Source organism: Sander vitreus, chromosome 16 (assembly GCF_031162955.1).
Source record: "Sander vitreus isolate 19-12246 chromosome 16, sanVit1, whole genome shotgun sequence".
Lineage (NCBI taxonomy): Eukaryota > Metazoa > Chordata > Actinopteri > Perciformes > Percidae > Sander > Sander vitreus.
The window spans coordinates 22,882,751-22,895,154 of record NC_135870.1 but is presented as its reverse complement, the minus strand read 5'-3'; the positions used below and the strand labels follow the sequence as shown (position 1 = coordinate 22,895,154).

The following is a 12,404-nucleotide window of genomic DNA, read 5'->3' as shown; positions in this document are numbered from 1 at the left end:
CTGGAATTCTCCTTTAACACAGGTCTCTCACACTCACTCACACACACACACACACACACACACACACACACACACACAATGTTCAATGCCTTATCACGCTGATGTGACTGAGCCCGACCCGAACATCATTTCTAAATATCTGTCCGAACCCGTCAGCTCCCGTCGGGCTCGGGTCGGGCATCCATCCTCTAGTCCCCATGTGCACGGGTATTTTTAAAAATGTTTTTTTTTTCTTTGTTCGTTATAACCATAAATCCCGTCCTCACATGCACTGTTCAGAAAAGTCTCAGTCCACATGAAAACACAAAAACTCAATTGAAGCGCTGTCAAGATCATGCTAAGCCAACAGGCGGTGCTATAACGCCAGTTGTGCAAAGAAGGAGAAGATATTGGCCAATCAGAAGCCTGAAACAAACGGCTAGACCGGAAGACTACCCACCAACTAGAAGTCCGACGTTCTCGTCCCAAGACCGCCGACATTGGCGGTGGGGTCTATGTCTTGGCGGTGTTAGATTATGTAGCAGTGACCTCCGTAGCGCATTCTGATGCCTCCGTTCCACAAAACAATGGAAGAGTAACTGTACATTAACGTGTAAACATGTAAAAAGTCCTGCTAGCACGCCTGTTACCGACACTATTTTGGCCACGGCTGCCATTGCATGAAATGTTGCTTCATTTGTCGAAGCCTCACAAAGGAGATAAAGGCGCACACTCTGACGTTACAAACCAAAAACTCTGTTTTCCCGGTCTACATTAATGTATATGTTTTATACAATAATACAGTACAAATATATGTGTCCACTGTAGTTACCCTTTATCAGAGGTAACTCTCTTGCAATCTGGTTCTGTTCTGCATCTCCAGAGCAAAGTCCAGGAGTGTCAGAAAAGGATGGACGAACTGGAGGCGGAACTTCAGAGGGCCAACAACAAAGTCTGCCACACTGGTCACCTCCTCAACCAGATGTCTATCAAGGTAAAGAAACACCTGAGCCAACTGAGTCTGATTTAACTCATTATCTTCTCAGTTTCTGGTCGGTGACAGAATACACAATATAATTAAAAGACATGGAATGCATGACATTGTCAGCTTCATCTATCTGATTAGCTAATGAGGTCTGTCATTTAAAGTGCTCATATTATGCTCATTTTCCGGTTCATAATTGTATTTAGAGGTTGTACTAGAATAGGTTTACATATTTTTGTAGTACTGCACATTGGTGCAGCTCCTCTTTTCACCCTATGTGTTGAGTTCTCTGTTTTAGCTACAGAGAGAGGCATCTCACTTCTGTTCCATCTTTGTTGGGAGTCGCACAAGCGCAGTCGCTAGTAAGGACTACTAGCCAGTCAGAAGCAGAGTATGAGGGCGTGCCATGCTAGCAGCTAGGCGAGCATTACAACATGTGTTACAAAGTGACGCACGTTTGTCTCTGAAGTAAAGGCTGGACTACAATAGAGCTGTTTGGAGCAGTTTGTGAACAGTGTTTTCTGTTGGAGATGGTAAGTCCTTTTGGGGTGGACTTTGGGCTTTTTCACTTTGTAAACCTATAACGTGCACAAAAAAGATATATAACACAATAAAGGAAAGGGAAAAAGCCAGCTTTACAGAAGGCGAGGAAATGCATTACAACAACATTAAAAACACAATGAAAATCCAAATGAAATCATTTTAAATAGAATGAAATTATATTTAGAGAATTATTTAGACAAAAATAATAACAGACCAGAAATACAGATATAGTGCAGTTACAGTTAGGGATGGGTCTCCAGACCCGGTTCTGTTCCAAATTCTCAAAACCCGAAAATCAATAAGGTCCGAGCTTATTGACACTGCTCTCGAGATCATATAACGTAATGTCTAAAAATAGATACATGTGAATGAAAATGATTTACAAGTACAGTGTGTGCGTAAGGACCATAAGTAAAGACTAGCCTCCCCACCGCAAATCATTAAAAACATAGTCGGACTGGCTACAGAGAGGGCTGGGCGATAAGGAGAAAATCAAATATCACGATATTTTTGACCAAGTACCTCGATATCGATAACGCAACAAAATTGTAGTGTTGACTAATGGTGCGTTCACAAAATATTTACACAATGACATTTTTGATAAATAGTCATCAGTAATGTGGATATAATGACTAAGTGGGGAAAGGCAAATAATAGAACAGCTAGAACAGTCTGGTAAGTTCAGAAAATGACATCACTTTACTGTAATGCAGCCTTTAAAACCAGGAAAAGACAACATTAAGATATTAAGATATCCAAAATCTAAGTCGATATCTAGTCTCATATCACGATATCGATACAATATGGATATATTGCCCAGCTCTACGTTATGTCCATAGTTAATGAATTTTGGGTCGTTTATTGCCGCTAGCTTTGATGCTAACCGCCGTTTACATTTTTTCCCATGATGCTCTGGGAGACCATTCTGACCAATCGAAAAAAGCTTGTCAACCAATGGAAGGCTGGTCCGCCATTTCAAATGAAACAAAGATCGTATATAGTGAAGAGGAATCACCCGAGGGCAGAATAGTTAGGTATGACCATAAGTTGTCAAAAATACCTCAGGGCTCAGAGGGTTGGAACAAAAACAGCGACCGAGACACAAGAAATCAAACAGTCACAGACTCGCAGCATTCGCAATAAAAGCAATAATAGTTCTGTTAAGATTAAGAATTTGTGGTCTCGATAATGGTATCCATAAAGACTGGGATCGTTAAGCAGTCTTGAAAATGATATCAATAAAAATGAACGATCCCCATCCCTAATTACAGTGCAGTAATAAGATACAGGAAAAAAGTGCAGCATAGAAATAAATCCAGTTTATTCACGTGCATCTTTCTCCTATTTAAGGTCCTATCCAGACATACGGCCAACATGTAAAATTCCCCGTGTTGCATTGCTGAAAGGAGCTACATATAGTTCTGGGGGTGTGGTTTTTGACCGGACATTTCCAGTTGTTACCTGTATCTTGATTGCGTATGGCCACAATACTACACTGAAAGAGTTTTTATTTATTTTGGTCCATATGTATTAAACTATATCAGGTAAAATAAGTTGCTGATGTATCATTTTTATTTGTCCTGAAAGTTCAATTGAATTGGCGTTTCTGCCCTGGACAAAATCAGCCATCAGTCGTAACTTACATCTGATATGTTCTGTGCAGTGTGACGCGACGTCCTGCCAAAACGAAGGATGTCTTCTGCAATTTTACGTTTCATGTCTGGGCGGGTGTTCAATTCTGGATACGGAGATGAACATGTCTCTGCTAACAAAGCCATATACAGTAGGCACTATTCACACAGCACTTAGCTACTAACGACTGACCGCTTTATGTTTGGTCGCTGCCCTTCAGGCTCTTCCAGTGTAAAAATGTGACTCTGATTTCTATGGGCTTCCTACTGCTTTCCTAAATAGAGGAATTGGGCAGGATAGTGAGTGAGCAGGCTGGCGGACAGTTGGGTCAGACTCAGGGGGTTACAGTAGCACATGCCCCCGTCCTCACTGCAGACTGTCCCAGGGCTCGGTTGCCTTGGAGATTGTCTCTCCCTCTCTATTTTTGGGTCAACGGCACAGGGGGTCTGGGTGTTTTTCTGCCTCCTGGGGTTTGTCTGAGGTCAGTTTCCCTCTTCTGACCCAGACTGAACCCAGATCCTGACAAACAAGGAGCAGTTGATTCAGGCTTTTAGTTGACTTAGATCCTCATTAGTGATATTCAGACCGAATGAATAGACCGCAGGGCTTAATATCCTGTGATCCTGTCATTTCTGAAGATGCTTTTTCATACAATGTCTGTACAGCGTAACATTTCTCTTTTAAGATGACCACAAAGCGAAGTTCTGTCCTAAAGTAATCATTTTTGAACAAAAAGCTCCTCAGAGTGACGTGTTTACTGAAATGTTTAGACGGCTCACCTGCCACCGCTCGTTGAATCTTCAGTGGGTTCGGAGAGGTCATTAATGACTAAATCTGTCGTGCTTATTGTTATTGTTGCAGTCCCAGCTATTTCTGGACAGGTTTGATTTGCGATTTGCGTAATTGCTGTTTTTGCCCTCCGTCGTCATTGTTTGTCTCGTGTTTGTCCTTCAGCTGAGCAACAGCGAGAGCACCCAGCAGCAGATGAGCTTCCTGAACAAGCAGCTGCTGCTCCTCGGGGAGGCACATAAGCTGTCCACGCAGGAGTTGCACCACACAGGCGCCGATAATGCAAAGGTACGCTGGAAGGAAGTGCGTGTATGCCTGTGTGCGCGCGCGTGCGTGTGTGTGTGTGTGTGTGTGTGTGTGTGTGTGTGTGTGTGAGACAGATGCGGAGAACTGCAGAGACGACATATTGAGGTGAGAAAAGGGACACTAACTGGGTTTGTTGGGTGCTGCCAAGCGTTTTTAGCTTCACTGTAATCTCATCTATCTAATGTGATGGTGATCATTATCAAGTATGATAGGAGTCAGGGGGGCTGCTTTGGTCCAGTGTTGAAACCAAATGTTCACGTTTTCAATTCTGCCATTTAACCAGACACACTGTCCGAAAAACCTCAACCACTTTTATATTACCTTGTGTTTTAAGACATTTGACCATTTTCTATAATATAATTAAATCAAACTGAGACAGTAGTCTGCATATTAATCGGTAATGAAAATCATATGTCAAAATTGGAAAAGGGGAGCAATGATCCCAACTGCCACATGTTAGTTTTTTAAATGTTTCTCCGTCCACTCGGATTGCCCCTCACACACATCTAACGTGCTTTGGTAGCTACTCCTTTTTAAGTCTCCAAATACATCACTGATCAAAGGTTTTGTATCTTTTTATGTTTAAAAAGTTCACATCCTTAGTGAAATGCACATCATAGTCATTTTCATGCATTTTATTGCATCGTTGTTTTTCTTCTGTTCTCTAAAGTGAATGGCTCAGTTACCGGAGCCGGGAAAACTCACTTAGTTCACATGGCAGACAATATGACTATTAGCATAAGTAACATACAGTAGCAGTGCATTTTATCAGGGACGTTTGGGAGAGTTGCTTTAAAATCTAAGTATTTTGGTACCAATATTTTTTTCCGGATAGGACTCTTGGACCTGTGCTGCAGATCCATAACTTTTCTTAAAGGAACACGCCGACTTATTGGGACTTTAGCTTATTGACCGTAACCCCCAGAGTTAGACAAATCGATATATACCCTTCACGTCTCCGTGTGTGTTGTAACTCTGTCTGACGCCCCCACCGCTAGCCTGGTTAGCACAGATCCTGGAGGTAACCGGTTCCAACTAGCAAAATAACAATAAAGTGACAAAATAACGCCAACATGTTCCTGTTTACATGTTGTGATTTGTATAGTCACGGCGTGTACAAATAACAAGGTTACATGAGACACAGCCATCTTCTAATCGTATATAAACTGGGAACTATATTCTCAGAAAGGCGAAGCACTGCTACTTCTGCTAGTTGGGCGGAGTGATTTGCTTGCAGCACCTGAAGCCCTGTGGTGAGGAGCAGAGAGTTCGCCTGGAGTTCGCTCAGAGTTGGAGTAATAGAGTCAACAATTACTAGATAGTAAAAGCATAGTGACCTTGTTATTTGTACACGCTGTGACTATACAAATCACAACATGTAAACAGGAACATGTTGGCGTTATTTTGTCACTTATTGGGAGCAGTAGGCTAGATGGAGCCGGTTACCTCCAGGATCTGTGCTAGGCTAAGCTAGCGTTGGGGGTGTCAGACAGAGTTACAACACGCACGGAGATGAGAAGGGTATGTATGGACTTCTCTAACTCTGGGGGATACGGGGAATAAGCTAACGTCCCAATAAGTCAGCGTGTTCCTTTAAAGCATGAGTAAAAGTGAATTTGTCAGTTGGATAAGTAGCATATCGTCGCTGTGGGGTGAAAACCTTATATGTCCAAAACTGTTGTTTTTCAAGAAAGGGGGGAGGCTACTTTGAAAACATTGTACTAATATTATATATATATTAGGGCTGTCAAAATAACGCGTTAATTTCGATTAATTAATCTGAGATAAAATAACGCGTTAAAAAAATGAACGCAGATTAATCCATTCCATATTGACGTTTGCATACAGATGAAAATCTGGTGCCACTGATATGTCTGCGCTTCTCTCTGCTGCTCTGAAACGTTACAAACCCCGCTGCATGTGACGCTAGTTAACACTATACTCAACAGCAGCTAACGTTAGCCTACCGCTAGCTAGTAGCTGGATTAAACACGGTTAAAATGCTGACAGCTAACGCTAAACGGTGTAAAGTGTGACTGTGTTTTACTGTAGAGGATTCAACACCGGGATGTAACAATCTGCAGCTGTCGTCGGAGAAACAACACAGACGGTTCAGGCACCGTTAATTATGTATGCGATTTAATTTCGATTAATTAATCACAGAGTATGTAATTAATTAAATTACATTTTTTAATCAATTGACAGCCCTAATATATATATATATATATATATATATATATATATATATATATATGTATGTATTATAATAATAATAATAATAATAATAATAATATTATTATACTAAAATGTCATAACGGCATAAAATAGCATTTATTGTATGGAAAATATAAGAATACACATTGAAAAACTCATCATAGAACAAGCTGCTCACACATGGCTGAAAACCTTCTTATTAAAAACGCTCCACAATACTTCATCTGTGTCTTCTTTTTACCCTCTCATTCATATCAATGGCCTGCCACCACCCAGGAGGCCCAGATGCTGAAGTTGTCTTATGGCAAAGAGGTGGAGACGCTGAGGCAGAGCCTGCTGGTTCAGGGTCAGAAACTAGAGGCGGCGCAGCAGAGAGTCGCCGAGCTGGAGACGCACCTCTCCAAGAAGGAACACCTCATCGCAGAGCAGAAGAAGTTCCTCGAGGATGTGAAATGTCAAGCAAAGTGAGTGTGAACGTCTAAGTCCTCGGTACAACAGCATCTTAGTCCGTAGGACATGAATCAGTTGTCTAAGCCAGGGGTCTTCAACGTTTTTCAACCCAGCGACCCCTTAACTGAAAGAGGGGACACCACAGATATGCTGATATATATTTGCTAATAATATGTTGGATTCATGTTAAAGGTCCAATATGTAATATATGTACTGTAATAAATCCAAATAATGACCCCAATGCCTCATCAGATATTAGGGAAACATGCTAAGTTGAGATACTGTCTTTTCTGACAACAATGCACAGGTACAAAGCCTCTGTGAACATATTTTGCAGTCCGTCACCTGTTTCTTCTCATCTGTCTCTTTTCTCATCTCATGTCTTCTTTCTGTATTGTATTTCCTTTACTCTAATTTCAATTGTACTTATGTTCTCTTTCCCACCTCATCTTTTCCTTGTCCCGGTGTCATTCTCTCTCTCTCTCTCTCCCCCCTCCCTCCCTCTCTGCCTCTCTGCCTCTCTCTCTGCGCAGGGCGGAGCTGCAGGCCTCCGACAGCCGGTATCAGGCTCAGAGGAGAATCACTCAGCTGCTGCAGACTGAACTCCTGCAGCTCTACAGCCGTGTGGAGATGGAGGCTCCTGCCAGTACCGCCACCTTTTCACCACCAGGGGGCAGAGCTGACCCACACACTCACGCTGACAGCAGGTCAGGCTCAGCACTTTTTAATTTCTTTTCTTTTTTAGGTTGCTGTTCAGTTCGCATAGTATTGCATTACGGTTACACTGCTGAATTTGCTACACGATTGAACTTACTTTACGGTTTACAATGGTCCCCAACTTTTTTGGCTTGTGACAGTTTAGACTGGCCAGTATCTACCTGTGATGGCTGCATTCCGTTTGTCTATCTATGATTGTTTCTTTCCATTTTTGACTACTTTTTAGAAGCCACAACATGTAACCGAAAGAGTTTCCCCCCCTCATTTTCAATCTTGTTAGTCATCCCATGACCCCTTAAATATATCTTAGATTATGCTCTTTCAGTATTGTTAATGTGGTCACTTGAAGTGTGTTTTTGTGCACAACTGATATTTTTAATCACTTTGTCCCAAAGAAGATAATAGAAGGTTCAGGTTTCTTAACGAGCACCAAGCGATCCCTGAATATACCAAAGTTCTGGCAGTTAACTGTATGAATAAATGTAGCGCGTGCGTTTATGTAAACGTTTGTGGCATTATATTGATACTCGCATGAAAACTTGGCATCCCCTGATCTATCAATACATTTCAGGGTCCAAGAGTGTTTTTCTTTATGTGTGAATATTTTGTCCTCCCCACAGTGTCATGGTCCCAGATGGACAAAGTCAACTTCACACCGACGTGGAGGTGGACAGTAGACTCCCACCGCACGACTCCCCTCGGGGCAACGGCAGCACTTTATCGCCACGGCAACCAAAGGCGAGCAACTCTTCCAAGAAGACAACAGCCAACTCCATCAACGGCAGCCAGGACCTGGCCCCGCCCCTGCTGGTGGAGCCCTCCCTGTCCTGTCCCTACGGCAACTCGCTTGCACCCCTGCCCGCCTCCGACGCTCCGCTCACCGTGGGCTCCTACCCAAGCGCAAAGAGCTTCCTGGGTATGAGGGCTCGCGAGCTGTTCCGCAACAAGAGCGAGAGCCAGTGTGACGAGGACCAACCGCAGACACGCCTGGCGGGCCTTGCCCACGGCCTGAAGACTGAGCTGTGCGTGGAGCCACCCTGCCCAGGTTATATCGCCCTCGTTTGCCCTGCACCTTCCCCCGTCTCGACTCCGCCCCCCGCCCCCGCTCCTGCTCACGCCACTCCTCTCACGGTGCCCACCAAGGAGCCCCCCTCTGAGCCCAAGCAGCGGGCCTCCAGCCAGGAAAGCCCCCGCAGGAAGGCAGGGTCAGGTGGAGGGCGGGGTCAGGTGAGTTCAGGGCGCCCCCGGCAGCAGCAGCAGCAGCTAAAGATCATGGACTATAATGAAACACATCACGAGCACAGTTAGAAACACAGGACTGAGCCGGGACGCAGGGCGGACGTTAAGAGACTGAAGTTTAATGATGGAGAGGAGCTACAAATCAGCATAAGAGTAACATGTCAGCAACTCTTTGGAATTCAGTGTTATTTGTTCCATTCCTCTGAGTGGACAACAGGATTTCCCAAAATGTTTACCTTTTTATTTATTCTGAGTCATTCCCATGAAGAGTTTTGACAATGTTACAGGGATACAAAGTCAATGTGTTGTTACCAGTGGAGAAGCTAGTCTTACTATTTTTGGATATGAGACAAAAACGCTCAAAGATATGCCAACAGGATGTGATCGAAGTTATCAATAACTTGCATGTGAGTCTGATGTTTAAAGAGTCCGTTCACCCAAAATACAAAAAGCCAACTTGGCTCCAGTTGTATCAGCCATGCAGATAGTTGAATTAATTCAATTAGTCCAAACTTTGTGTCTGAGATTTCTGCCTCCAAAGCCAAAACAATGGAAGTAAATGGAATTTTGTTTGTGGTGCTCCCAGCATTGAAAGATCACTTTTTTTTTTTTTTTTTTTTTTTTTTTTAAAAACCACCTCAGCAGAAACTTGTCTTCTGAGTGTCACAGTTACTTTGGATCCACAAACCTTTCTGAGTTTTAAATTGGAACTATCTTCTACTGAAGAAATAGTCCCTTTTGGAAAAAGTTTACAGTTCTGATAAAAGGTTTACAGGTCTGTGTATTATCCAGAGTAATGGGGACACAGTTTCTGAAAAGACAAGTTGCTGTTATAATTTTTGGATTCGTAAATGCTGTGAGCACAAATAAAGTTCCTTTCAGCCTCCATTTTGTTGCGCATGAAGACAGGAATCGCAGAGACAAATCTCTCAAAATGTGGACAAATAAAACTTAAACTATCTGCTCTAGTTGATATCACTGGAGCTAAATGAGAAAATGGTTTGGTAGTTTGGGTGTAGTGACCCTTTAAAATCCAATTGGCAATTAAAAAAAACAACCCATAAGAGCAGGAGATGTTACATTTGTCATGATCATCTGTTAGGCTAGCTTTGGCGTTGACTGCGGACCGAAATATGTTTTGATATCAGAGTGCGTGTTGAGTGTTACATCAGAGCGGTGGAGGTGATCAGTACGTAGAGATTTTTGGTTTGGGGAAACGTAAGAGAGGACTGAATTGGAAAACTAACATTTTCATACAAAACTCCATTGAGTTTTTGTCCAAAATAAGTCAAAGGGAGAATGTGTTTTTGTTTGCGAATGTGCAAGTGTGTAGGTGATGCAGTCATGTTGGTTTCAGCAAAGGTGCGATGAGGAAAGTGTGTGAAATTTAGAAGATGATGAAATTGTATGCATTTTTATGAATTCCACATTCTGTATGTTTTTTTATTATTTTTTTTTTATTTATCCAGCTATGAAGGGCGCTCACAAGTACATATCCTAAATTTGAATCAGACCTGCCAAGTGACACAAGTCCAAGCTATAAAAAAAATCTTTTACTGTTCAAGATTACCAGCTGATCATTTTGAAGTGCCATGCAAACATTTGTGTTCTGGCTGAATTCAAACATCTCTTAACAGAAAGTGTTGTTTCTCATGTTGTATGTACATTCAGCTGGTAAAGTGTGTGAAACAAAACCAAAAACATCTTGTCCAATCCAGGTTCCCTTCTGCAGGTCTGATAAACAGGGAGTTACCTCATTTCTACCGAGTATTAGAAGTAAACTCCTGCATTGAAAGTCATCCAAATCCTGTTGTCCACCGAGATCTCCTGCTGTCACTTCCTTTTGCCTCGCTATCTAAAGCATGTTCAACAATCCACTTTAAATGCCAACCGTAGTAACTACTGCAAAGACAGAAGGTACAATCAGCACAAACTGAAGAAACCAGGACTCTGACCAGAGCTGGAGAATCTGGGATAAAATGGCAAAAAAGGAAGTTCCTAAAGCAGTGGCTTGTATTTAACTGTGAACAATAAAGATCGTCTTTAATGTTTTGCACTACAATTCTGAGTTTTGCTTTTTTGTTTCTGCTGCTGAGTGTAAGCCCCTCCATTTGTACCTCAGTGGAAATGCAGCATCAAGGTATTTTTGTCGTTATGTCTAGTGAAGGTTGAGTTTGTTTTCTGGGACTGGACACTTTCATGTTTGCAGATTGAAAAGATCCATCCATCCTCCTAAACTGTGTTGTTGGTTTACAGCTCAATAGAAAAGAGAATGAATGGAAGTCTAATGTCATACAGGATGATTTTCTTTGGTGGCCAGCCCTGTAATATAAGGCCCTAGAGGCTCTGGACTGTTGGTCAGACACTTTTGGCTGTGGATAATTGTAATTGGCATTTTTCACCATTTTCTATTTCTATTTTTGAATGTGTGGACAGATTCTTAGACGTGTTTACATTCTTTGATTAGATGTTGCCCAATCTAAATCCATAAACCTTTATAATTTATGACATTAAAACTGTCTGGAGGCCCTCTGCATGGGTTCAGAGGGGATGCATGAGCAGTTTGGTCAATGAACAATTAGTTAAAACTGAGCTATCAAGAATGTATTGTTTTAATATCTGTAGAATTCAAACTGTAGACTGTATAAAACTAGACTGAGACTCAGATATCGTAAAGGCGCCGATAGCAACATTTTTCAAACGTTTATGTCCCACCTATGACACTAAACCATTAAAAAACAAAACTTATGTTACGCTACTAACTAGCTAGCTAATGTTACTACTACTATTAAAGGTAACGTTATGCCCTAATAGTTTTACAGTAGATACAGCAGTAATATTATACCTTAAAAATGTTACACAATACAGTTAACCTTAGGCTATATAAAATATATATATATTTTCTGAAATATTGCTGTAGTGACGCAGTTCTTGAATAGTTAAACATTTGAGAACATTGATACCGCTCTCATGTCTGTCCATTAAAACCATATAGTGTGTCTCAAATCGCGCACTTCCCTTAGTGCACTAACTGAAGTGTATCCAGGGCAGAGCATTCCCACCACCTGTTGTCACTCGTGAAAAATACATTTCTGCTTTGTTCATCAAAATGAATGTGATTGTTTTTATTGTTGCTTGTTGACTATGACTAGAAACCCATTAGCTTAGTTTGAAATTAACACTGAAGCTGAGCTAGCTAGTTAGCCTTGTCCAAGGGTGAAACGGTCAACCTACTGTACCTCACTCTGTAACGTTAGCTACCTATTTAACACTTAATATCGCGTTTGTTTATTCCGCGCAGCTGAACTAAATTAAGCTAAAATACGCTAACTGCTTCGTGGCTCATAGCTTCATATTAAATGGACCTATATGAGAGTGGTGCATGGATGGAAGAGAAGGAGTGGTGTCGGTCTTCTCAACTAGTCAAGAAATACGCAACACTAGCTAGCTAGCTAACTCTCGGCAGCAAACGTTAAGCTAATAAGCGTATTATCTTATTAATACAGAGAATTATATTATGTCGAGTTCTTCCTAAAATAAATACAGAGGT

The 12,404-nt window shown here is 41.8% G+C and overlaps 1 protein-coding gene across 1 annotated transcript in view; it reads left to right on the top strand.

Moving 5' to 3' along the window:
* The window catches only part of tsc1b (TSC complex subunit 1b), a 49,020-nt gene extending 39,923 nt beyond the window's left edge, over positions 1-9,097 (top strand). The window contains exons 18-22 of the mRNA XM_078271058.1: positions 863-973; positions 4,094-4,216; positions 6,725-6,912; positions 7,432-7,605; positions 8,236-9,097. Coding sequence (XP_078127184.1) covers positions 863-973; positions 4,094-4,216; positions 6,725-6,912; positions 7,432-7,605; positions 8,236-8,923 — 1,284 coding nt within the window. The 3' untranslated portion in view covers positions 8,924-9,097. The remainder of the gene's footprint in view (positions 1-862; positions 974-4,093; positions 4,217-6,724; positions 6,913-7,431; positions 7,606-8,235) is intronic.
* The last annotated feature ends 3,307 nt before the right edge of the window (positions 9,098-12,404 follow it).